This window comes from Lonchura striata, chromosome 18 (assembly GCF_050655825.1).
Source record: "Lonchura striata isolate lonStrDom1 chromosome 18, ASM5065582v1, whole genome shotgun sequence".
Taxonomy (NCBI): Eukaryota; Metazoa; Chordata; class Aves; order Passeriformes; family Estrildidae; genus Lonchura; species Lonchura striata.
Genome location: NC_140720.1, coordinates 5,266,199 through 5,293,206, shown reverse-complemented (window position 1 = coordinate 5,293,206; position 27,008 = coordinate 5,266,199). Strand labels below are relative to the sequence as shown.

At 42.7% G+C, this 27,008-nt stretch overlaps 2 protein-coding genes across 9 annotated transcripts in view; one reads left to right on the top strand and one right to left on the bottom strand.

The window, feature by feature from the left end:
- Nucleotides 1-18,769, top strand: part of RHBDL3 (rhomboid like 3) — a 64,628-nt gene extending 45,859 nt beyond the window's left edge. For 5 of the 7 annotated variants that reach the window (XM_085556736.1, XM_031506363.3, XM_031506362.3 and 2 more), the window contains 6 exons: nt 2,391-2,615; nt 3,299-3,447; nt 7,807-7,919; nt 10,030-10,130; nt 12,632-12,692; nt 13,406-18,769. In XM_085556736.1, coding sequence (XP_085412862.1) covers nt 2,391-2,615; nt 3,299-3,447; nt 7,807-7,919; nt 10,030-10,130; nt 12,632-12,692; nt 13,406-13,677 — 921 coding nt within the window. In that variant the 3' untranslated portion in view covers nt 13,678-18,769. The remainder of the gene's footprint in view (nt 1-2,390; nt 2,616-3,298; nt 3,448-7,806; nt 7,920-10,029; nt 10,131-12,631; nt 12,693-13,405) is intronic. The other 2 variants (XR_014949317.1, XM_085556739.1) reach the window with 2 other exon arrangements.
- A 1,265-nt stretch (nt 18,770-20,034) lies between these two features.
- C18H17orf75 (chromosome 18 C17orf75 homolog) lies at nt 20,035-26,375 on the bottom strand. Of its 2 annotated transcripts, none has more exons than XM_085556741.1 (10): nt 26,233-26,375; nt 25,937-26,017; nt 25,205-25,330; nt 24,617-24,757; nt 24,361-24,418; nt 23,563-23,682; nt 22,871-22,935; nt 22,629-22,765; nt 22,004-22,107; nt 20,035-21,432 (listed from the first exon to the last, which is right to left on the bottom strand). In XM_085556741.1, the coding sequence occupies exons 1-10, from the start codon at nt 26,358-26,360 to the stop codon at nt 21,373-21,375; spliced, it is 1,020 nt and encodes a 339-aa protein (XP_085412867.1). In that variant the 5' UTR covers nt 26,361-26,375; the 3' UTR covers nt 20,035-21,372. The 2 variants fall into 2 exon arrangements, with proteins under 2 accessions (XP_085412867.1, XP_021393329.1); XM_021537654.4 differs by having other exon boundaries at nt 20,035-21,397.
- Between the last annotated feature and the right edge of the window lie 633 nt (nt 26,376-27,008).

The following is a 27,008-nucleotide window of genomic DNA, read 5'->3' as shown; positions in this document are numbered from 1 at the left end:
TTGCAGAGGACACTGGACTGGTGGGGCCGTGCTGAGTTCAGGTGACTGAACTGAGTCAGTCCCTTGGAACAGTTAACAGATGAATTCAGGAGTGCCTCCCTTAGGCTCCTGTGCTCAACAGATGCAAGGAAATCTTTGTTACAATCCTAACCATGGACATCAGCAGCCTTTGGAGTTTCCTGCCCATCTCCCTTGGCAATCTCTGCACTGATGAGGTGATCATCTACCAAGGGTGGCCAGCACTTCTTGATGCTGAACTGAAATTATGATTTTCCTTGACTCTGGAAATTATTATCTTTTCCACTGAAGTGCCGCAGCAGGGAAAAGCACTGACTGTTTTGTGGTAGGCAGGAAATCCCATTTATCACTGTAATTGGAATAAGCAGATCAGCAGCTCCAGTCAACTGTCTGGTATCTTCAGGCAATTTTATCGTTTCAGTCTGAATTTATTCTTGCCCATAAGATGGGCAGAGCCAGAGGGAAAAGAATGAACTTTGTGAGGGAGCACATACAGAACATCTCTGAAAGGCTGTTCTGAACTAACTTGGAGTGAAGCTTTCTTCTGTGGACGCAGGGAGGTCATTAGGTGGCTAAAAGTATCTTTGAAACAGAGGTACATCTCTTATCTGGCAAAGGGCATCTCACACATGTTAAGGAAAGCCTTGCACCTGTTGGATGTTTCTCTATGAAAATACTGTCTTTCAGTATGAGCAGGCTTTCTTAATGCAACAGAGGACCACAACAATTTTTTTCCCCTCATCTCCCCTAGTTTTAGATACAGACTTTTGGATGATAGACATGAGAAGACTGAGAGAGAGACTTTGTGGACATTTTTTTTAATCTTTGTTTTTCTGCTTTTTTTACAAGAAATGTTCTTTTACAAGTGTTTTCTGAATCAACAAAGGAAAGAGACAGCAAAGGAGAAATACCAAAATGGAGAGAGTTGTTAGGATAAAACATCTTCTCACTGAAACAATTCAAAGAGAACAGCAAAATTTTCCCCAGTTTAAAAAAAATACAAGAACAACATAGTCAATGCTCCTCTGTGTTGGAGGAACAGGCTACAAATGCAAGCTAAGGAGGGCTGTGCACAGCAGGTCACAGTGCTATCACCTCAGATGGCCCCTTGCCTTCCTCCAGTGATTAACAGGAGGTGGCTCCCCACAGTGATTACTGTATTTAAGCAGCTTGGTCCAGCTTGGAGCAATTCCCTGACTGCCTGGCCACTGAGAGCACAAGCTCTGGGATTTGCTGGCTTTGGGATATCAGCTGAAACCAGCATGATCCAAGACAACTGGGAGCCAATGCTGTTGAGTGTCTTCTCTTGCTTGGTTCTGAGAGGCTGTATGTGCTGGTGGTTTGAGAGCAGTTGGCAGTTCTCTCAGAAGAAGGACCAGGCTGTCATGTTTGCTTTGCTGCCTGTTACAGTAGAAGGTCCCCCTGCAGCAGCCAATGTACACAGTGATGCTTTGGAGCTCCCTGACAAAGATTCAGCCAGTACAGACAGTGGTTCTAAGTCAGCAAGTTTGTTTGATATCAGGGCTAATTAACAATCATGCAAATCTTGGAGCAAGCTCTTTCAGACCTAGTTTGTTCCCCCACCCCCAGAAGGCTAAGCATAAGATTCCATCTGCCTAACTTGCAAATGCAATTGCTTTAATTATGCATCCAAACTGGTAAAGTGTATGCTCAAAAAGATAGCTAAATCTATGCATGTGAGGTGATAATGCAAACACAAATTAGCTGTAAGCCTGTGCCATCTCAGAACCTGCCCCCTCTGAGGATAACTTATGAAAGAAGCCTTGTAAAGACTTGCAAGCTTACAAGAGCTAAGACAGCCTGTACAGCCGATTAATTTGTTGTTTCATGCTGTTGTTCAGACAGTTTTGTTTTTACACAAAGAGATAATTTTCTTTGCCCAGAGCTAACTCCTACCACAAAGGTTAGATGTGCTGTGAAAGTGCCTGCTGCTCCATTTGAGAAATTTCCTGCCCCAAGACAGCAGCGAAGTGTGATAGAGCAGGGGGAGCAGAAGGAGGACAGAGGAATATGGATTGTGATAATCAGTGGTGAAGACAGTGTATGGAAGGCTGGGGAATGGGCCATAGAGCTCAGCCAGGTGCATCAGCAGCCCCTGCTTGGCCTTGCCAGAGTTCTGCCCTGACCTCATTTATTAGCATCATAATGGCAGGCCATGGTACTTGTTTTCCTTGCACCCCAAGTTTTCAGTGCACACTGTCATTGTCCCAAAACTTGGTTCCTAAAGGTCAGCCTGGTGGTGGCTTTCCTGCCTGCCTGGATCTGGTGCTGCCAAACTGGCACTGTTCTCCCTGATGATTGTGCCAGGCCTTGCTTTGTACTCGTGGTTTCTTCCGTTTCCTTTTACCCAGATGAGCAACAAAAGGTCGAACAGTTTCCGCCAGGCCATCCTGCAGGGGAACAGGAGGCTGTGCAGCAAGGCCCTGCTGGAAGAGACGGGGCTGAGCCTCTCGCAGAGGCTGATCCGGCACGTGGCGTACGAGACCCTGCCGCGGGAGATCGACCGCAAGTGGTACTATGACAGCTACACCTGCTGCCCCCCGCCCTGGTTCATGATCACCATCACCATTGTGGAGGCAAGTGCCCTCCCTGGGAACCTCCCCACACTGCCAAAGGCTCTGCTGGGACACGATCAAGGGTTAGAGAGGGACTCGTTCACACCTGGACAAGGACAGACGTGAAGCTGGTGGCCGTTTTGATTGTGGGTTGGAGAGTGTTTAAGTGGAGACTGTGATCCTGTCATTGGAACAATTTGTATATGAGACTACACAGTTTGGGAAACCAAGCAAAACTGTCTGAGGTGTGAAAACAGGACAAATCTAGAGAAATGGATAAGTCAGTGTATTTAGAAATTTCTGTACAGCTACATCTGTTCTGTAAGTGGATAGAAAAAGGAGAGGAGAGAACCTCTGGGTTAAATATTCTGACCTGCTCATGTGTTGCCCAAATGAGATCTTTGCACATTTTCTGAGTAATGTACTCAAATAAGTACAGAGTGGGATATGACACTGATAGTATGGTGCTGAACTGGGAGCAGGTTCCTCTAACTCAGGGGCTGGTGTGTTACAGGAGACCACAGATACAGTTATATCAATGTGTTGCAGGTTCCTCAAAACAGGGAATTTTCATGCTGTGTGAAGCTGTCAAATGGGAGAAAATTTTTTAATATATATTACTTTTTTCTCCATTATTTTAGCTAAAAGGTACTTTTTGGTGAGAAAAGGCATTTGCTAACCAATGAATCTCTCTGCTCTTCTAGGTTGCCTTTTTTCTTTACAATGGAGTGGTCTTAGACAGATTTGTGCTGCAAGTCAGCCACCCCTTGTACCTGAAGAATGCATTATTGTACCATCCCCAGCTTCGGGCCCAGGCTTGGAGGTACCTAACCTACATATTCATGCATGCAGGGTGAGTACTTATAAACAGTTCAGGGTCTCCAGAGAGATAGAGGAAGTGACAGAATCAGCTCAGAATTAAACTTTTAAAACTTAAAAATCTGAAGATGTTGTGGACTGTTGGGCAATGAGGTGCAAACTGTCACAGCTCTCTGAAGGGACAAGGCAACAAAAATAACTCAACAGATGCTACTCTTCTCCCCAGCAGTGTTGGGACCACACTTTCTTCTTACTGTTCACTTCCTAAAACCAGGTCAAAGCCCAGTGTTCCACTAAAGGAGCTGTGCAGGTGGTAGAACAAGTCTGCAAAGATGCTGGACTGGTATTTAAAAACCACAGGGTGCTGGAAAAGTCAGTTAAATTCCCTGTGCCTGGAATATGTCATCACTCAGTAATGTTGGTCCCTTCTGTAGGGACTGAGATAATGCCTAGAAGGCTGTGTCAAGCCTGAACTCCCATTTTGTGCACACTGGGCAAACACCAGCGTTCCTGAAGAGTTGACAATCTTCAGTAATCAAATGGACAGAGAATGGTGTCCATGCAAAATGAAGGTGCACAGTAAAATGAGTCCTCCTTCATCCATGGGAGGTATGTAGCAGACTTGGGAATAATATACAAGGTGTGGGGATTCTAACTCTGTTCTTTTCAGCTGTGCTAGTCCTCACAAAATTTAAATAGACTTAACTGTGTGATGTTTGTGATGCCATGGTGATGAGTAAGTGTCACTGGAAAGTTCATCCCTGTACAAAACATTCTACCCCCTCTAAGCAGTTTCTCAGATCATTATCTTCACACATTCCTGGCAAATAATTGCAATTTTCTTTAATTCTGTCATTGAAAAATGACAGCAACAAGCCTTTCAGCAGTAGAGTTTGAAACTGCATAAGGACCCTTTGTTCTTAAATAGAAAGCCTATATTTCCATCAGTCAATGTTCTTCTGTGAAAGGCCAGAAAGATCAAGTTGATCTTTGCCTTTTTTCCATGTCTCTGATGGAAGACATGCTGAAGTCTCTTCCCTGCCATGCAATAACTTCCTTGGTGTGTAATTACCCTGGAGCACAAGATGTGTCCCAGATCCCTGGATAAAAACAGACTCCGTCCAAGGGAAGAGTAGGGAAAAGTTTTTAGAAGAAACTTCTGAATGTGGCAACATCTGTCCTCTGCATGCTGAATCCCTCCAAAGAGCCCATATTACATAGATTTCATCCTGCAAGTGGGGACTACTGGGCTTAGACATGAGGCTTATTACATAAAATGAGAAATAGAAATTTCATCACTGAAAATATGGGGAAAACTGGGCTTGTAAAAGAAATAAACACTTGGTTTTAACTAATACTAGTTAATTTGTATTTGGGCTTTCTCTTGATGATGGTGATGTTTTACCTTATCTTTTCTATAACTACAGATTGCTTTAGGATACAGTGGAGGAGAAACACCTGCACAAGGACAATTCTCCAGCATTAAATGCCTTTCTGTAGCATGCTTTCCTAACCTGTACCAGGTCACCCTTGTAGCAGGCAATTCCCTGGCATTCTTCACACTCACTGGCCAAAAAATCCCTCAGGTTTATTTCACCTCTGGCTGGCTCAGAGGGGAACAATGGAAGGTGGTGAGCAGGGGACTCCTCATGATGAATTCCAAGTCCTTTAGCTACGCAGCCTTTAAAACAATGGAGAGTCCCACTGGAACAATAAACCTGGTGATTTATGTGCAGTATCTGGAGTTAAGCTAAAGGTTTTCCTTTATTTCTAACTTCTTGGTGTTAAGCTCCTTTCTTGTAAGGAAAACAGATAAATCTTGGAAAGGTAATATTGTTTTTTAGTGGACGCCCATCATTCTCCTCTCATTTTCAAATGAGAGGATAGCACAATGCATGGATCTATTGTTATCCTGCTTCCAGCTGAGACTTTTAAATGGTAATGTGGGCTGCTCCTTAATTTAGTGCACTTGGTCTTTTTTTTGAAGAGCAAGTGGCAGCCGAAAGGTGTTTTGAGAAGGCAGCAGTTGCTAAGGCTTGGCTGGCTGTGCTCTAGAAAGATTCCAAAAATGTACAGGCTGTGTGTTGGTTCTGATGGAGGGAGCTTTGTCAAGGGCTGAAAAGGCAAAGTTGTAAATTCTGCCCTTCTGTTTTCATGGAAAGCAGACGTTGGTATCTGAAGCCCACACATTTGTATCACTGCCATAACTAATGACTTCCATTGATGCTCAGTCCCATTTGTTTGGTCCCAGGGAAGGAGAAAGTCCTTAATAAATCAATGAAATTGTCATTTCAAGAATGACACATTCAGCACTGGCAAAGGGTAATTATATTTTATGGGTACTTATTGACCCTGATGCCTTTAAAGCTCTTAGCATGATGGGGAAGAGAAGTGAATGGGATTGCTCCTGGGAAGTCTTTTAAGAACAGCTGTGAATCAGAGCAGTCACTTCAGACTCCAGGATAAACTTTGCTGAGCTTTTACAAAAGCTTCCTTTGAAAAATAAGACACAATGCTTTGTGTGGAAATGTCAGGTGCCACCTCATGATGTTGATTGTGTGCCAGCCAAAGCTTCTTCCCTCCCTTCTGTGAAAGGACACTTGGGTGTTTGGACTCATCTCAGTGATCTCAGTTTGACCTTTGCTGCTTGTTCCCAATTTAACTCCCTGAGTTCTGTGAGCATGCGGGATCAGAGTGAGTGCTGACCATGCCAGTGGTTCCATTACCTTGAGGAAGGTAATGAAAGAACCCAGTTACATGCAGCAGTTTCCCATGATGAAAAATTGCAGTGCTGAGTGTATTGTACAGGAAATAAATTAATCTTCAGAGAGAAATTAAATGGAAACAAAATTATTAAGATATCAGGAGAGGATTGTTTTCTGCAGTATCATTTCTAGCACTTTTTTGCAGTCCAACTTTAAATTCTCATTTATGAGACTATTCTGTCATTACTGAATCTCACCATCAGTGTTTTTCTCTGCTGTATATGGGAAATTGCTATGGTAACGTGAAAAAGATCAAAACAGTGGAACTGCATATAACTTAAACCAAAGTTTGCTAGTGCCTTCCTGTGAACAACCCTTTTCTTGTATGAAATATGATGTACATTTTCAAGGCATTAGGTACTGTGCCCTCTTTTCCCCAAAAGATGCTGTCCTTCTGTGTTAAGGGTACCACTGTGTCATTTAGATCCATCTGTTTTGTAAGCAGGTTCTCTTCATACAAAAAGCAGGATACCCTTGAACCCAGTGAGATGTCACCATTCAGTGAGGTCACAGTCCTGTGAGCCCAGGGTAAATCTCAGGCACTAGCAGAGTGTTGATCTTGTTTAGGGCCTGGTGCTGGTATTATCTCACTGAAAGACCCTACAGATCTAGGGATAGAGATTTGAAAGTGGCAGGACAGGTTTGTGAAGTAGTATTGATAAAAGCAACAGAGAACTTGTGTTGAAGCTATTGATTCAGCTCAGGGGAAATCTGCTGCACTGGAATTTCTACCCAATATACACATCTGAGCTGTCACACTCTGCCTGCAGGCTGCAAGTGGTCCTGCACAGTGTGATAGTGGGGCTTTCTGCAAGAGTTCCTTCAGCTCAGCTTTTTCCTGTGTGTCCAACAGGAGTTTTGGAGTTTTGCTATTGACTGTAATGGGAACGAGGGTGGATGAAGAGAGAGCATCAGGGAGTACACCTGGGTACCTGAGCAGAGATCAAAATGCCCTCTGCTTCCCATTCTGACCATTGAAGTAGGCACAGCAGAAAAGGGTGAGGGTCAGACAGCCCATACTGTAAAGCAGCATTACAGCACCAGGAAATGGCAGTTCTCCTGGAACTTCTACACTCACCTCATTTTTAACAACCACTCCCCATCATGGCAGTGTGATGTGTGCAGGGAAAAGTGGAATCCTTAGGAGGGGAGAAGAGAGGAGCAGGTCAAATTTCTGGCTTCTGTTCCAGGCTCTGCTGCCATTTTGCTGTTTGGGGTTTTTTTGGGGTTTTGTTTTTTTGGTGGGTTTTTTTTTTTTTTTTTTTTTTTTGGTGGTTTTTTTTTTTTGACAAGTCATTTAAATTGTTCAAGCAAAGACAAAGGAAAAAAATGTCTGACCAAACAGAACCAAAGTTTAAGAACACAGTTGTTCTGTCTAAGAACCAAACATTGTACAAAGTCTTTTAAGTGAAAGGACCTGCATGGATACAAAAAAGATAAAAGCAGCAAGGAGGGAAGAAACATTGCAACTCTGGGTCTGATTTTTTCTGGAATCACTGTTTTTCCCAGTGTTAGTCTACTTATGTGAATCGAGTGCTCTTTGATTTTCTTTCCAAGATATCTGTGTCTCAGTAGTAGAGAAAGGAGATGAAGAGTTGGAAGACAACTATTGTTTTTCTTTGCTGCAGGATAGAACATCTTGGGCTCAATGTTGTCCTTCAGCTCTTGGTTGGGGTTCCTCTGGAAATGGTGCACGGAGCTGCAAGGATCAGTTTTGTGTACGTTGCAGGAGTTGTGGCAGGTAGGTGACACCTCTGCATGCCCAGGTGGAGAAGCAGTGAAAATGGTCTGTGCTGGCTTTTGAGTTGGAGAGATGTTTTATTATATTTGGGATTAGGAGAGGAACATTTACTGATCTTCTGTGTATTGAAATCCTTTGTGGGGCTGGACATAGAAAATATGGTACAACTTGACATCTATTTCTATGTAGCCACAGACTCTCTGTTTAGGAGACCTGCTAAAAATGCACCAACTACCTGTTATTTTAAAATAGCCTTGCTTTAGATGATCTTCCTGAATGTGGAGTCATGCTGATCCTGTGGCAGTTCTTCCTCCATTTGTCTTGTGTGTCACCTTTCTACAGCCTAAGTAAACAAGAAGTATTTGGTTGTAGATTGTGAGCAGTGCACAGAAATCTGGAAAATTCATTCCATCATTAAGCCATGGGGCCTGATTGATTTTTAGTTTGTGCTGAATTGCTTTTATTTATGTTTGGAATTTCCAGCAGTTTGGAGGTGATGGAAGCTGACAATAGATCAACATCTAGTTAAAACAGAAGGAGGGTGTGAAAACAACCAAGAGCTTTACAGTGGAACTCAGACAACGATTGACTGCCCTTTGTTCAAGATTTATAGTGTTTGTTTGTTTTTTCCAGCCACATAATTACTTTTTTTCCATAATAAGCAGATAAACCCTTTGTAGAATGGGCTGTATCGAGTACTAATAAATCCTGCATTCCAGGAGACAGTCTGTGGAAAGAATAATTGGACTAGGGCACAGGATGAGGCATGGTACAAACACCAACAGTATTTACTGCAGAGAAAGGAGTTAGCAGAGCAGGTCCACTGTCCCCTGACTGTTATTTTAACAAACACTAACAAAAGTGGTGCCCAATTTGCAACTTCCCAGACACAGCTTTTCTACACAGATACACCTACCAAATCCCAGGGCTTCACTGATATCTTAGCCAGTTATGAAACATCCTTTATTCTTTGTCATGTGCCAGAAGAGAGGGAAATGACTATATTCATGCTAAGGCAATATAAAGATAACTCAGCTAAGTAGTATCAGGAATAGACAGTAAAATGTAGTTAGGCCACAACTTTTATGGTTCTTTCTCATTTTTTTGGCTTTACTAAGAAAACACATTAAGAATGGAAATTGAGGTACTCAGTGTCTGAAGACTTAACTGCAAGATCTTATTACTCTTTCCTTTATTTCTCATTAACTTTTTCCTTAATGGCAGTGTTTAAGAGCTGAGAAGTCTCAGGGCTATCTATACAAGGAAGGAGGGAGCTATCAGCAGAGTTGGCTGGTTGAAGTTCAGCACTTTCTTGACCTGGAATCAGTTGGGCAATTAGCAAAGAAGTTCATTAGATTCTGTGCTACCAAGGACTCTCTCAAGATTTGCCAGTATGTCTTTTTCTCATTCCCAATCATCACAAAGATCTTCATTATCCCTTCTTTGTGACAGCAAATCTGCCTTTCCCTCTATTGCTTAAATTATTCTTAAAGTCAGCAATGAAAGGAGCTTTGAGCATATCCAAGCCTCCAACTGGGATAAGAAGAAGCAATGTCTCTATTTGGCTGTATTGTTATTAGTGGTGCCTTTATGTACTTGACCTGTCATTTTGCTGTCATATGCCTACTGCCTCCATCCAGGTTATTTTTGACTCGTTTTACTCTGAAGTTTTACAGATAATAAGCTGTGCTTTGATCAGAGGCCTGTGTTAAGTTAAAGTCCCTAGTTCCTTCTCCCTGTGCTGAGATTTTTCTCGGCAACATAAGAGTTACTTCTGTTTTATCTTCAGGTGAGAAACAAACACAGACGTTTGTCTGTCTCCTGCTTCCTTGTTCTTTCAATCAGGGAATAAATGCCTTTTCGCAGGACAAGCTTGAAGACACATTGCTGCCTTGCTTGGCTGCTTTAAAAGTGGTTGCAGAGGAATCAATCAGTCACTGCCTTGACAGGACTGAGTTGGCTTCAGGAGTCAATCAATTTCCCCCTCCTTCTCTTTCTGTATTCCTGACCTGCAGCAATTAGCACAAACAGGCCATAGCAGGGATGTAGGGGAGGAGTGAGTGTGTTTATTTGGTGGGCAATTGTTACAAAGCCTTGTTGTTTCCCCCAGGGTCCCTGGCAGTGTCAGTGGCTGACATGAGGGCGCCGGTGGTGGGCTCCTCTGGAGGTGTGTATGCTCTTGTCTCTGCTCACCTGGCCAATATTGTGATGGTGAGTACCAGAGTGACTGTGACCTCAGAGTGAGCCACGTCTGGTGGCCCAAAGGGGCTGGAAGTAAGACCTGACCCAGCTGTTGGTCATTCAGAGCTTGCCCCAGCTAAGAGTCTAGTCTCAGTGGTGTGGTTCTGGATGGAAATATTACCTTGCACTTGGTGGCTTGGTACCCTGATGGCTGACAGTTTTCCAGGACAACCTAAAGATGTTGGTAATCCAAGATTTATCAGTGTTCTCCAGGCTATCAACTCTCCATGCAATGGCTGACAAATGTTTGAACAGCAGACTGGCTCTGCAGAAGTGGCAGACCTGTTTCTGTCTGGATGTCCTATGTAATTTTAGTGAGTATCTAAGGAAATTTAGCATTCAATGGATTCATGTGCAGAATATTTCTTATCTCCATTTGTAAAACCCAGACTGAAGCTGAACCCTGGGTGATCTAATGATGCATGTCTGCTGTTTCACCTCATGAAAGACTTTACACAGGTGAGGAAATACCATCATTGTCATTCTTCTAAGGCTGGAAACGGGAGTTCATCCCCAGCCCTCAGCTAGGTGGTGGCAAAGCCCAACACAGCTGCCTGGGGGACTCCTCAGCTGACACTGGGCAAAAAAGGCTTTTGCTGATAGAAGATTCATGTGTGGTGGCATGTCTGTCCTGTACCAGCAATATCAGAGCAGAATAACCATGAAAATGAGGATAATGCTCCTCCCCTGGGTCTGAGTGGGAAGATAATTTGAGGCGGCTGCAATAGAGACAGAAGATCTGTTATATGGGTGCTGGAAGATGTGTGCGTGAGGTGGTGTTGGAGCCAAGCCTGAAAGAAAACCTTGTACTTGATGCTTGTCTGCAGTAAAGTCAGCAGGATCCAGCTGTGACCCACAGTGGTGCTGCTCCAGACAGTTTTTTAAGCTGGGAAGTGAGAGATATCCTGAGCAAAATTGGTCTGCTTCACCATTTTCAAGCTTCTCAGAGCATGAATGAGCTGAGTCTGTTGTCCAAATGAGACAGTTGAGTGGCTGGCCAGACACTGGAGGAGAGGGGCTACCCCTATAGCTCAGGGTTTCTGCTGGGGAATTGCATCCCTACTTCCAGTTATTTTCCGTGTGATTTGTGTTCCCTGCCAGTGTGCCAAGGGAAGCAGGAGGGAGCTTCCTCTGTCTTTCAGGGTGGTAATGAAGACACAGGGTTTTTTAACAGCACAGTTCACAGGGTTAGAGGGGGGCATTGGAGGAAATTTTAGTCTGGTTTAGAGGAACAGGCTCTTCCAGAGACATGTGGAGAGTCTTCAGCAGTTACCTTCCCTGACTTCTTAGAACATCACAAAGTGATCTGTCATTTCACTACTCATTGGCCAAATCTATTTAGAGATTGCTACCTTAGCATCTTTGTTTCTTCATTGTCCACTGCCTCTCTTCTCATCTGAAATTATTTTTGCTGCCTTTCCAGTTCTGGTGGAGGGATGTTTTTGCTTTCCTTTCCCCCCCTTGTCTCTCTGTGCTCACTTGTTATCTAGATGCAATGCTGCTGCATGCTGAAAGGCGTGCAGGCTGTTTGCTGACAAAGCTCAGTCTGGCACAGCTGGGGACAGCAGGGACTGTGGCAGGGAGGGTCTCTGGAATCTTCTGTTCCCTTGTGCCTCCTGATAACCAAAGGAAATGGAAACATTTTTGCTTGGAAAAATAAATATTATTGGAATTAAAGACATAAAATAGCCAACAGGGGGAAGCAATAAAGTGTGTCACACCAAGGAAAAGAGTGAGGGAAGGGATTCAAAGCAGTTACATGGAAATTAAAAGTGAAGGAGGCAACACAGTATTAATCAACATGAGCTCAGAGCTTTCTGACTGGGCTAGGTCTCTTTGTAGAGAAGTAAAATCAGTTACTTATTTTGTGGAGGTTGAATTTTTTTGCCATCCCAAGTGCCATTAGAGATAGTTTGAAGAGTTTATAGGCATTCTTTTTATTTCTTCAGTGTGACAACTAGGGAGCTTTTTACAAGAAACCCATTATCTTGGTATCTCAGTCTGCCTTCAATAGGCAAATTTTTATTTAGTCACATCATAATATAATAATAATAATGTTGTCATACATCTGAATTTCTCAAAACATGTTCTCTTTTCCTGCTTTGAAATTATGTGCAAGCGAAAAAGAAGGACTTTTAATATTTCTCCATGATTTCTGATTATCATTCAGAGATTTTTATTCCACCATATTGATTAATAACCAAGCCTGAAGACAAAGGAGACTAAGTCCAGGCTTTCTTAAGGCACTGTTTCCTTGATATGATTTTATTGAAGTCTTTATTGTTTCTCTATGCTGTGCCAAAGATCTGAGCTGCAGAGTTTCAGGGAGCCTGAGGCACAGAAAATAGCATTGAAAAAGCACAGTAGGGCTTGAATGCACTGAGAAGTTGCCTGACAAGTGACAGATCTAAATGTAATATCCCTTCAGGTTTGTGTGCAGCATTACTTTGTTTTCCTTGTCTCTTTTCCAGAACTGGTCAGGAATGAAGTGCCAATTCAAACTGCTGCGCATGGCTGTTGCCTTGATCTGTAGTAAGTACCATACAAAGCTTGGCACACGTGCAGCCAGTCCTGTTTTGTTTGTCCTTGTCATAATATTTCATGCTGATTCAGAGGGTTTTGACTTTGCAGCAGTTTTGGTAGGAACTTTCAGCTGGACCTTCTGGCAGCCAAACCACATTGCTCTCCACTGCAGATTTTGGCTTTCAACACAAGCATTTGTAAACAAGGATTTGTCATTAGCCAGCATCTGTAGCTTGTGGTGTTTGTGAAGGAGCTTGAACATCTCTTTGCAGTCTCAAACATGCAGTGCCTTCATAATGATAATGCTTGGGTTTCCTAGAGCACATCCTGTTTGGGAGGGCAGCAGCATTATACCCACACTGATGAATTCTCTTCCAGCCCGATCCTCAGAGGGGCATAATAAGGGAAACTAAACTGTGTGTTCATTCATCACATACAACTGTCTTCAAATTCTAACTAATTTTTGTTATGGTTTTGGTATAAATTTCAGAAGGTGAATATTCCCCAACCTATCTACACTCTCACAAACCCAGATCACTTTCCAGCCTCTGGAGAGGCCTCATGTCTGTATGCCACAGCCCTGACATAGCCACAGCTTCCCTGTGCTCACCATGCAAGGCAATTTCTCCCTCTCTGTCTCCTCAGGGATGCAATGCTTCCCCAAGCATGGACTTAAGAAGGGATAAACCTAGACAATTAACTGATTTTATTCTTTGTTCCAGTGAGCTTTGAATTTGGAAGAGCCGTGTGGCTGCGATTCCACCCCTCCGCTTACCCCCCATGCCCCCACCCCAGCTTCATGGCTCACCTGGGAGGGGTGATGGTTGGAATCACCCTTGGTGTTATCATCCTGAGGAACTATGAGCAGAGACTCCAAGATCAGACTTTATGGTGGATCTTCCTTTCTATTTACATAATTTTTGTCTTGTTTGCCATCTTCTGGAATATTTTTGCCTACAGTCTGTTGGATCTAAAGCTACCTCCCCCTCCTTGAAAACATGGGACAGAAAACTGGAGAGCAGAAGTCATCTGTCAGCTCTGTTAAATGAATGAAGATGGAGGATCTATTTTTGTATTTAACTTGGGAGGATGATTCTTCTGAACACACACGAGTGTGCTGATGGAGGTGCTTAAAGATCTCATGAAATGGGCTGATCAGTTTGTTCACAAACCCAGCAGGTTGTGTAACTCTGGCTGGCCATGCCCTGCAGTTTCTGCCCTGCACCTGGGCACTGACTGCTTGGGTTCTTATCACACATCAATATTTTCTATTAGATATTTGTATTTTCCAGGTCAGTGCTGGAATTATGGCCAATTGTTCAGTGAATTTCCTCTGTGTTACTGAACACTAAAAGGGAAGAAGAGCAGACATTTACTAATTAGAGACTCAAATGGTACTCACAAGGCAGCTTGAGACTGGTTTCTTTGGACATGTCTGACTGTTCAGCCATACCAGTGCCACTGTCTAATTACTTGAATGGTTCCTAAGGTATTTTAGCCTCTGCTGAAACTTGTCTTGCACAACTTTCAAAGGATCGGCAGAACTTGATCACACAAAGTGATGGAGACTGCTCTTCAACCCCAGGTCAAATGAAATTGCACTATAAACATTGGGAATCTTAGGTTGTGGATACCCAGCCAGAAGTGACTTTTCTGTGCATGTTTCACTCGATTTTAATTAATTATTCCCCTTTCCCCAGCCTGCTGTGGCTAAAGGGTGTGGCTGGATTGTTGGGGGTATTTTTTTTTGTTTGTTTTTGTGTTTTTGGGTTTTTTTTTGAGGGATGAAGAAAAGAGGGGCAAATATTCATTTGTGGTTTTACCAGGCGACAATCAGGTGCTGTTTTCTTCTCACTTTTTTTCTGACCACACTGACCTAACACCTGGCTTGCAGTGAGCTCCTGGCAAGGATCTCAACTCTTCCAGTAGGTTCCTACTAGGAGAATGGGACCATGATGACCTCCAGCAGCTCAGGGTGGGAACTATCCAGTCTTTACAGCCATACAATCCATTTGGGGCCAAGTCCACTGAAAGCAGTGGAGCTAAATCTGTTTGTATGTAGCACTGGTTTCCCAATGAAGTGGAGAGGGTGTTATTTGCTACAGTTATCATTGTGAAATGAAAAACAGGTTTTAATATGACTTCTAAAATTGTGAAGATGCCTATTCCTGAGGTATTGGATTTTCAGGAGCTCCAGACAACAGTTAGTTGCAGTGATGCCTTTTTCTTTAATGTTGGTCAAGCCCAGTCCAGGCAATCTGTAAGTGGGCTGTGTCACAGTTCACACAATTGCCTGCACAGACCTAGGGACCACATGGGGACATCTGTAGCACAAGCAGAGCTTATAGGTACTCTTCTCTGTAAGGTGCTTATTTTGCTTGTCACTTTAGAGAGCTGCCAAATTACAGTCCAGGAGTGTGGGTGCCCTCCTTTTCTCTGCCCTTTACCCACCTATTCAATGGTCTGGACAAAGCAGCCATAATAGTCTCTCCAGACAAGCTCCTCTCTTCCTTTTTTCTATTTCCTGCTGGTGCCCAGGCACAGCCACCAGAGTCTTTCAAAGCACATCCCATGGGCACTGTAGCAGTTGTGTTTCCTCTGTAGAAAAATCTCTCTGTGTTGTGGGCTTTATGCTCTCAGCTATGCTATCCATGCTGCCAGATGATACCACAAGCTGGTAGGAGCTTATTCCTCTAGAGGGGACATCCACAAGTGCTTATCAGCTGTCCCTTTCTTTGCCTCTTAAGGAAAAATAACTGGGTTGAGGGGTGAAGTCTTCTCCTACCAGATGCACTCATAAAAGTTCTGTTGCCTCAGAAAGAGGGAAGAGAAAATAAGAGAAAATATCTGCAGCCTGGAACAAGCCTTACCTGCAAAAGAAACAATTTTTGGCATCTTTGTGCACAGAAATGGGATTTCTGAGGGTGATTGCACTTTTATTGTTCTGCATGGCCAGTGCATTGCTCATGGGCCCTCATTGAGGACCAAGAGGAAGGGATAAGGGCCAGAGCTCTGATCATTTTGGAGAAGGGATTGGTTCCCTGAGCCATTTTACCTCTGCAGTTTGGGTCCAGATCCCAAGAATCATAAGAGTTCCCGTGGATTGTTGCAGGTGCTGGCACAATGAGTGTCATAGCCATGGAACCCCCTGGGAGCAGGCAGGAAGGAGAGTGGAAGCTAGGAGAGTTCTGACATGGTTATCAAGTAAGGAGGACATTCCTTCCCTCACCTATTGCTAAACCTTTCTCATTACAGATGCCTTGAAAACAGAGGTGACCAGGAATGGGAGTTCTCCTGAAATCTTAGGAAAGCTTTTAAAATTTTGGTAGAAAATTTCAATTGCAAAAAAACCTAAATTATTTTGCCTGTAATTTACCAGAGTGCAATGTGTACCAATTGACTTTTATTTTTGCTTTCTCAGCTGAAAGCTACTTACTACCCATGAGTTTCTTACCAGTAAAGGTTTCCATGCCTTTCCTGCTTCCAGTGTGTGCTCTGAGGTGAAGCAACAAGATAAAAGTTCAAAAGACACCAGTTTCTTGATCAGCTTGATCATGGCCAAAATGTCTTTACTCAGCTCAGGAGTGGGAGAGAGCTGAACAGAGTAATGCAGACAGCCACAGCCTTCCTGGGGCCTTTTTCCTTAGATGAGTGTAGTTTACATGAACTGAACTGGTTGAAAACAGCTCTGAAGTTGATCTTATAACTTGTTCTTTTAACCTGTTGTTCCTCTTTCTGACTTCATTCTGTGTCCCCATACCCTGCCTGAGCAAGTCTACAAGCAACCCTGGGGATCAGAAGGGCCAGACTTTAAGACAGTGTTAGATTTATGGTAGGTGAAGGAATGAAACCCTATCACATTCCTGTTTATCAGAGCTGAAATCTCCTCCCATACATGGAGCGGTTTGTGCACAGAGCCTGTTGTCTGCTAAGAATCAATCAGTTCATGGAGCCAGAAGCAGCACAAAGTACTTAAGCTTTTAAATTATTTTTTTAATAATAAAATTACAGTGTGAAAACTTGCTATGTTTTTACAGAGTAACATCAATTCCAGTTATGCTATTTTCTAACACACCCAGGAGTGCCACAGTGCTGCAGCATCACAGAACTAACAGCAACCAAGCTTTTCTGTTACCTCCAGATGTCCTTGAAGCTGCTGGCTCATGTTGGAGATGTAATATTCTCCATCCTGCTCATTGTGGTTCCAGCCTGTCACAGTCAGCAGCGTGTTCCTGAAGGAGCATCCACTGAGGGGCTGGTTTCAGTTATTTGTTGTGGTTTTATTTCAACTACTGCCGGAATTTTCCATCAGTCAGATAAAACACGAATCTGTTAAATCTTATGACTGTGCAGTGCTAGAGCAGAAGGCAAGGACTGTCACCAGTGCACAGGTTTGAACAGAGCACCTCGGAGCAAGTTATTTTACACTGTGTCCTTGAGCGAGGACACAACACCTGGGGGAGCAAAGCAAAAAAGCGGGCGTTTGTGAGGTGGATTTGCCGTGCGGTGAGTTCGCTGCAGCACGGGTCCGTGAGGATGAGGAGCGGCGCTGCATGCGGAGCTGCCGGGGACCCCTGCCGGCAGCAGCCTGGCCCGGGACGAGGAGCTGCGACAGCCGCGGGGAGGAGGAGAAAAGGAGAACCAGGCAGATCAAAGTCCACGGGGACTGCAAATGGCACTTTTTATTCCTAGACAGGTAAAGATTAGTGTTACACGCAGCAGTAATAACAGGCATGAGAAGGGAAAGAGCTGTCCTGCGGTGATGGGAGAGGAGCTTTCCAGAAACAATCTCTGAGTGAAGTGTAGCAGTCATAAAAATGCTGATGAATTTACTTCTGCTGAGTTTTTAAGACAACATCTTGTGTCACTGTTTCCCTGTCAGTTGATGAGGAATCTTAGCACTTACGTGGCATATTGTGGTTTTTCACTACTTGCTCCTTTGGCAGTGGAAAGTATGTTATCAACAGGGAAGGGGGAAGCTAGAGAAATTGTTACTAGAAATAAAGCTCAGGGATTCTGTATCCCAACATCTTCTGATGGATTATACTGCCCGTGTGTTTTAGAGCAGATTAGGCCCTTTCAGTTTGAACTGGGCTGTGGAGGATGGAATCTGACATGTTCAGAGTTGGTACTGACATGACTGCTGACCTCACAAGGAAGCTGCTGTTCTCTGCCAATATTTAGTCTCACAAGATGGTGGGTAGGACTTTCACACATCCTTCAGCAAGTAAAGAGCTCAAAGGCTGTTCACAAAGATTCAAGCTCAGCCCAGTTGCTGTGGAACCCCCATGCATTGGCTTTGCCCGAAGTGGAACTGGAGAATGGGGACATGGCAGTTCAGCACCAGCCACCTCTGGGGGCAAGCTGGGACAAGAGAGCCCAGGCCAGCACCTCTGAATATTGCTGCTCCCCTGCTCCTCTTACAGAGGTGGCCACTCTGCAGTGCTTTGTGTGGAAGAACTCAAAGATTCCTTCTCTTATTACTGATGCCAAGAGCTGGTTATAAAGGAGTGGAGTGTATTTTGCAGTTCCATATAAATGAATCACACCTAAGAGAGAAACCAAGCCTATTTAAAGGCAAATGTATTTTAATGTCACCAATTAATCATTGGCTTTTGATTGGAAAAAGCTTTCTAATATGCCAGTAGGAAAATCTGCAGAAAATTTACGTTTCAGGGTACTTTACTACACAAAGCACAAAATATTCCCAATGATTTAAGTAGCTAAAGTACCTTATTTTCAGTGAGCTTGATAGACACAGTTATCACTGACTCTCTCCTGACTCTCACAGTGTCTGTTCAGTTTGCAAATAAAGCCAGATTTATGCAGCTTTTCTTCTGCTTACACGACTAATGCTAACAACACATCCAAGTGTTAAACACAAAGCACTAAACTACATAATTTTCTGCCTTAAATACTGAACAAGTGGTACTTTCCCTGTGAAGGGCTAGTAAAACAAAATTATATTTGCAAGGTAAGATGCTATTGTATGTTTCCAAATATTTTTGTATTGTGTACATTCTGTATATTTTTGTTGTGACATTATTTGAGCGCAGAATCCATTAAATTTTTCTTTGGTGGTTTCATTTTTCTGTTTCATTTATATTTTCTTTTTTTTTTTTTAATAAAATTGAGGTTTTCTATGTCATGCCAAAAAACCAACCAAGAAACAACTTTCAAGGACAATTTTGTAAGTTTGTCTACAGTTAACATGTCTTTTAACAAAAGAGCCCTTGGTTTGGAGCTCTGCCATGTAATCTTCTAATAATGACATTGGTAACTCATTTTTATGTCTGTCTAATAGATAAAGGGGAGAGTGAACTGTAGCTTCATTTCTCCACAAGATCTAATGAGAATGCAGAACTGGCTTGCAACTTGTATGGAAATTCAGGTGTTGTCCCACCTTTTGGCAGCTGTTTCTTCACTGCAGTGACCTCAGAGCTGCAGGGAAGTTGACAACATTTGAGTAAATTTTTTTACATTTTTTTACATTTGAGTGATTTTTTTTTTTTTTTTTTTTTTTTTTATTGGGGAGGAGGGTTGTGCTCTTTTAACATCAGGCTCTACTGAATATTTTCAAATCTGAGAGCCAAAACACATATCTTGGATCAAGAGTGGAAACAAAATATCCAGAAAAAAAGTAAATCCCCAGCAAAAGTAAACCACCAACTGGTTAAAAGTCCTCCTACCAGTGTGGAAGACAGAGGCTTATTTTGAAAAAATGAGTTGTGTTTTTGTTGGGAAACACTGGGTTAAAGTGTAATTCATAGGAACAAAGATGTATGTAGGAGCAGTTCCTGTCAGATGTGCTACTCTTAAGGGAGACAGATCCCTGCCACTGTGTGTGGGACTCAGCTCTTGCTGTCAGTTCTCTGCATTGAACTTTCTGAGACACTCAAATCACTCTATTCATTAGCTGAGGACTTTCAGCACAAAGGTAAGGTGGGTTTTGTCAGCTTTTGTCAATTAATACAAAAAGTGTTTCAGCACCATACATTTTCTTGCTGTTCTTCACATCCAACTTATTTTTTTAAGCACTGAGCTTTTTCTTGTGTCCTGATCAGCCAAAAAACTGAACAACCAGTGCTCCAACTTTTTTAGAAATGTACAGGGGTAACATGTTTTATTGAGTGCTGCTGCTGTACTTACTCATGAAGGAAAACACTTGTTTCTTCTCAGAGCTCCTGCGTATGACTGAATGAGGGGTTTGTTTCTTTCCCACTACTTTTCTTCTCAAATACATTATATGTCACCTTGGCTGTTAATTTGCAGCTTCTCTGCATTGAAGGATAAAGGGTTTTCAACAGGAGGCATCAAGGACCACACTCATTGACAATTTATAGGCACAGTATTGAGGATTTCAACGTGTTTTATTGTCAACCTTATTATAGGTTCAACATGGTGGTGTCACAGGAAAGCAACTCCTATCCTCACAGTACAGAGCACCAGCACAAGTCACACTGAACCACGTTAGTTACAGGTACCGTTTTGGGGGAGTTCAAACACCCTCTGCTACAAAGGGAACCAACAGGGAATTCTGCTTGTATCATGTTTGCAGAAATTGCTCTTGTTATGAGGTTACTCAGAGACTTCAAGAGTTTTTATTCCAACTGTAGTCAAAGATTTCCTTCAGGTATTCTGCCGCCTATGTGTCCCATCATGTGGGTAAGAATCCATTGCTGATACAGTGAAATGTTTTAAAGTCTGAGTAATTAATTTGGGAAGTTAATTTACTTCAAATTCTGAAAAAGTCTTGCTATTAAATGTGGAAACTTTTTAGTTTCTTCATGATTGAAAAACATAGGATTATTTACAGTTATGCAAAACTGTAATATAAGAACATAGAAAGAAGGTCTTGATCACACCTCAGACTAAGGAAGAAGGGAATACATCAAATGGCCTGGGAATTTCAGATGCTGTTGTGTATGTGTATGAACACATACAGGCACATACAAACTGATCACTGCAATGGGTCAGTCTTAAGGCAACTCTGTTTCATACAATTACCAACTTTTTTATCCAGTGGCAATAGAACAAACCAGCAGTTTGAAAGCAGAAACCAGACACAGACTTGGTACCTAGGTTCTCTTATCTAAACTACAATGATTAATTCATTATCTAGATCTATCCAGATGTTTGTACTTCTTTATTAAAACAAAGTAGCCAGATCTAAATTATTTTAAAGATATTTAAAATATTTAGAATAGTGATATGTTTGCTAGGTAAAGGATTTGGGTTTGGTTTTGCAATGACTATAAAAATCAAATGTCATGATTTCCTCAGAACAGGAGCAAGTCAGTTGGAGAATATGAAAACTCTGGAGGAGTTTGTATTATCTGATATTTACACATTAAAAAAGCTCATAGTGCTTTGTCTAAAAACAATAAAAGGCAGGTGAAATTGCAACTAAGTTTTAACTTGGGTTATACTTTTAAATATAAATTAAAAATCCTGCAATAGCTGCATTGCACAGAAGAAATTAGTGATTTATACATAAGATAATTTTAAGCCACTGATGTTTCTCTCATGAATTCCTCCAGGACAGTCACTACATTCCTGGCTTCTGGCATTTCTGCATGTTCTACTTTCACAATCTTCAGCAGGATGTCTCCACTGCCGCAGTTCTTTAGGAACAGGTAGCACTTGAACAAGGCGTAGTGGTTCATTTCAGCCTGGCGGATAAACCTCTTCAGGTTGTTAATGTCCTGGATAGCCTGGGCAAAGAGTAACAGAGCATTTTCTTATCCTCCTATGTGGAATGAAAACACACTATTGTGGAAAATAAAGGATAAATAGCAGGAGAAGCAAAAGCATTTCCAATAGAAATTTTGTATTACTTAATAGTAATACAAGAATTGAATATTGTCTTGGATGCATATTATAGCTTTCATTGTAATGATGCAAAATGTGTCGACACAATGTGATTTGTCCAACTTGTACCATGAATTCTGTTATGGCAGCTCACCTAAGAAGTGTTAGCTACTGAATCCCTGTTACATGAGATTGTGTGTGCAAGTCTCAGATTAACAGTATTTGAAGAAAACAAACAACAACAACAAAGAAGGTGGATCTTACTTTAAATTTGAGAAAACACCTTTGGAGCATTCATTGAAGAAACTTTGACACTACTTTACAGCTGTTCTTGTCAACTACAGTAAGCCAGCCCTCAATTAAGCTTCAGAGTTAGTCAGTTAATGGAATACAGACATCATAACAACCTAAAACTTTTATTCAGTGCAAAATAATATTTTGCATATAGTATTTGCTCCCTCAGTAACCCAAATATCTTCTTAAAGTCTTTAACATATATGAACAGGTACCTTCAATTTAAAGTTTTCCAAAATCTGACGGAAGAGAAATGGATTTCCACCTTCAGCACCATTCACAAAAGCTTGCATCCAGTCCTCACAGAATCTGTTGCTTCCTAATAAATGTTCAGGAATATAGAGAAGACACGAGAAAAAGCAAATGAGCTCAACATAAATATACAGCTGCATTCACCTGGTTTAATCTCTTTCACATAACAAGTGATAGCAATATACCTGGGCCAGGAAATGAGTCTTAAGGAAAAACAATACATATGGAAAATAAAAGCAAACACAGCTCGAGTGATTACACAAGACTGTGTTCTGAATGTTGAATCCCTTTTCCCAACAATTGTCAAAATCACAACAGGAAAAAAAATTCTGCAGATTCCCTGAATTTTACAAGTCATATTTTCATGGTCAACAAACAAAATGTACTGTGGATTTTACTACCAAGCATTTTCAACCTAGAGTTCCAGTGTATCTGGTGTAACAAACTACTCTGGTACCTCATAGGAAAAGAGAACCTTAAGTTTCTGAACCTATGATCTGAATGTCCTCAACTGCCTCTAATGTCACAGCTCTCAGCAGCTGATGGATCCAAGGGAGCAACAGGAAGTGCTCCCAGATGTAATCTCACCTGCATTATGCAGCTGGGGCTGAGGTCCACTACAGTCTATAACCATGGACTTGTGCTGTTCCTCTGTCATGGCAATGCACAGGGAGGTCATTGTGCCTTCCTGGACAAGTCCTTGGAGGCTGGCAGCTGCCAGGAACCTGACACAGAAAGCTCTTGTCAGCTCCTTGTCCTGCACACTAAGGGGACTGTCAGATACAGTAGCCAAGTTACTCAGAGGTTCCTTGGGCTCTAAGTATCTTTACCTGCTGATGTCCTTTTCTGTTCTTTCATCTGCATTTTTGACTTCTACAGGAGTGTAACTCAGAGCCTTAAACAAAAAAAGAAACAAAAAGAAAAAAAAAGGAAAAAGCTGGATGCAACTTCAGTATTATTTTCCTAGCTATACTGCAGTTATGAGCAATTAATACATAATGTGGTAATTTAAAAATTGTTCTTGTCAAGGCAGTACTCTGTATTATTGCCATTGCAGCTGGTTCTGCGCTCAGGAGAAATTCAGCAGTTATACTCTGTTGGCTATTCCATCCAGAACCTCCTCAAACTCAGGGACTAGAGCTACGATTAGTCTCTTTTCTGTTTACAGTGAATTACACAAGACACGTACACGATACAACACCCCTTTTCATTCAGACAATTATGGCATGGACAAACTGCTCATGCTGTTTCTGATTTTCTTACTCTAATTTCAGTGTGGACACCATTAGGTAATTTTTTTAAGTCATAGAAGAAATTGTTATGTGCTTCTTTAGCAATAAACGGGGAAAAGTGCTTGCTCTGAATTTAAAAAACAACAGCAAAAACAACAACAACAACAAAAAAAGGGGGGTTTTCATTTCCTCCTGCTGGGAAAGCAAATGGAAGAAATATTTTAACCATGCTGGAGTCACTGAGATGCTTTCTGAAGGTTTTTTAGTTACCCAGTTTTAAATACACTTACAGCATGTAGCAAAGAGGCAAGTTTGTCCTGGAAGAGCTGCACCACCCTCTGGATAGGGCAGATGGCATCCTCAAACCAGCTCCTCAGGTAGGGGCTAACACAGGCCTCCAAGTTTTTTTGCTGTAATACATTGAAACATTAAAATTTTAACTAAAAATCAGATTTCTACATCAATAGAAGCCTATTAGTTATCCACTCAACCTAAAATAATTGGATGTTGGAACCTTCTTAATCTCAAACCACAGTGAACTAAAATAATGAGTTTGAGATTTAAAGCCTCACTTTATCAACAATGAAAGGCTTTGCATTTTAAGAAGCAGCCAGAATTGTAATATGATGGTATATCCTGAATGAAGACCATGCAACAGCAGATGGGATGACAAAGTGACTTAAAATCCAGAACTTCCACTAGAAAAATGTGACAAGAAACCCACTAATGTCCTTTCTTAGCATTCAGAAGTGGTAAGAACTGAGGTGGACATTGATAAGTTCCTTGGAGACCATTACCTTTTATTGGTTACTCTTCTCTCCAAATTTAACTCTTAGTGACCTTTAAGAGATTTATGACTGACACAAAAAGGTCCCTCCTTTCTTTTTTTCTTTTGACTTGTGTAGCTGATAGCACCTTAGACCTTAGCAACTCACTACAGTGAGTCAAGTATCTCTCCCTGTTTTTCATACTGGTACTTGAAACACCTATTTTGTCTTTATAGATTAGATCTTTCAGATGGTTTTAGCAATTGACCTGCATAAATACTAATTTTCACCACTTAAAAAAAAAAAAAAGTTTGGCTTTACCTCCAAATCAAGGTTTATCTTCAGATTTTGAATGTATTTGTCCAGCTCAAGTCTGAAAGTATCTTCTTAAGGAAAATAAGATGCATCAGTTAAGACTTGTATTTTTCACTTCAGTATATGGCTGTTACTGACTTTTTCAGTTACTGAAAGGTGTGCACAAATGAGCTTATTTCAAGCAGCAACAAACAAAATGACAAGATAATTTTTACATCATCTCCCTCTCCATACAGGTAAAGAAAGTTAAAGGTAAGGATATAGTTCCAGACCTTTCTCTGAGCCACCTAAGAAACAAACCACATATTCTGGAGCATTGATGTCTGATTCCAACGTTGCCATTTCCAGAAGACTTTCTTGTTGGAAACGACAGTAGTAACAACCAACTTTACCTTCTGGTATGCTATGAGAAAAGAAAAAAAAGAGAAAAAAAAAAAAAAGTTACTTTCTTCCAGATACATCATAATAAATTAGTGCAAAAAGCAGACATATGCGAATTCTGATGTGATTTTAACTGTTAGCACTGGTGGCTCCTATGGCCGTGGTAGGTGCAGCCATAGGTACAGCTCTTAGACCTTCTCTTTTTTCTTCTGTGTGATCAGAGTTGTTTGAAAGGAAATAAACATAAACATCTGTAGTATTTTTAAAGTATCCAAACAGTAAATTATTTAAAACAATATTTTTCTCAAAGTTATCTAAAAAAGTAAAGTGCCATTGTGTAATGCTATTATTAACAGCAACAACAGACTGGGAACATGGAATCAGGATTAAACCTAAGTGCAGCAGCAGGCAGGCAAGATGTGCCAATGTTCCTTACAGCTCTCATTCACCAGTAATTTCAAAAATTTACCTCAGCGCCACTGATGCTACATTCCCCATTCCTTCAAACAGCGCTCCTTTAGTAAGACGCTTAGCGATGAAACTGCGCAACTCTGTCTCTGCTTCAGCTGGTAAGTTGGTGTCCAGCAAGGAGAGGCTTTAAAAAACAGAAGAAATCGTTACCAAAAGGCAAACGTTATTGTTTTGTGTCTCTCGGCATGTGCAGAACTTGCCTCTAGCAGGGGTGTCCCTGCAATCTCTCTCTGGTGACAGCTAAGGCAGCTCTGTGACTTTTGGGTCATCATGAGTAGTCAGTGGTTCATCCACTGACCAGGAGTCCGGAGATGTGGTGTCAGCTCATGCTGACCTTCCCAGCAGCTACGGATAAGACACTGCCCTCTTTGTTCCTATGTTCCCCCAACTATAATACAGAGCTTATGGAAAGATGTCCATTGAAAAATTAATAAATTCCTGTTCCATGTTACCTACATGAAAAACTAAGTCACTACAGCAATATCAAGTACTAGTAGCAAAAAAAAAAAAGAGTTCAAACTCAAGGATGATAGTTTCTGTTTAACATGAGCTCTGCATATGTGTCCATTCCCCAGGTACTCCAGAAGTGCCATGAAGAGTTCAGAATGCTTTCACAGGGGTTGTGTTTTGAAAGGACTGCAGAGGACCTAACAGTGATCTGACAGCAGTACGGCAAAGACTTCAAATCGGGATACTCCCGTGCTTGTGCTGCTCTGCAGCTCGGCTTTACCTAAAGTCCTCGGTGGAGGGTGTGTGTCCCACGGCTCCGCCGGCACTGCCATCCCCGCCGGCAGCTCCCTGCGGCGCGGACCTGGAACCCAAGTGATTCCCGGGCATGAGTTTACAGCCGCGACACGCAGCAGGGAAAAGGCACGGCCCGAGGGCGAATAAAAGCATGAGCATTATGGGAGGGAAAGGATCTCACCGGGGAGAAAGAGAGGAGAAGAAAAAACTAAAGGGAATTCAGGGAGGTGGGAACGGCCAAGGCCTGGGCACGGCCTCCCCGCGGGGAACCCGGTGCCTCACCTGCGGTAGCCATAGAGGCCGTGGTAGGTGCGGCCGTGCCGCTCCGGCCGCCGCTCCTCGGCCGCGCCGCCGCCCTCCTCGCTGCTCTCCAGCTCCCGCTCGTCGCCGTCCGGCAGCGCCGGCAGCATCGCGGCCGCGGCCCCGCCCGTGCCGCGGGGAGCCGCGGGGAGCCGCCGGGCCGCGCTGCCGCCCCGCCCGCCGGCCGTGCCGTGAGCCCGCCGCGGCCCGGCGCGGGAGGAGCCTTCGGAGCAGCGGGGCGGCTCCGGCTGCTGCGCGTCTGCGTTCGTGTAATGCGCGGAAAAATGCAACGCAGGCACCGCAGTGCCTGTCAGTACAAGTAATCCTTCAGAAGCCGGTCACTGACTTAACGGCAGGACCTGCTCAAATCACATTTGGAATTATAGAATGGTTTGGATTGGAAGGGGATTTGGCAGGATTAGGCATGCTAATGCTGCTTTTAAAAAGTTCTGCTTCTGAAATACGTTTTCCTTGTTAAACCAGCACATTTGTTAACTCAGCGTTGTGGCTACCAGGTAGTTACAGAATCACGATCACAGAATCGTTGGGGTTGGAAGGGACCTCTGGAGATCATCCAGTCCAACTCCCCTGCCAAGGCAGGGTCACCTGGAGCAGGTGCACGGGAGCACACCCAGGTGAGTCTCCAGAGAGGGAGACTGCACAATCTCGTTTCGCAGACAAGCCCCGCAGGGAGCAGCTGTGACCCCCAGCTGCAGCAGGGCCACTGCCAAGAGTTGGACGTGGCTGATGGCTGGACT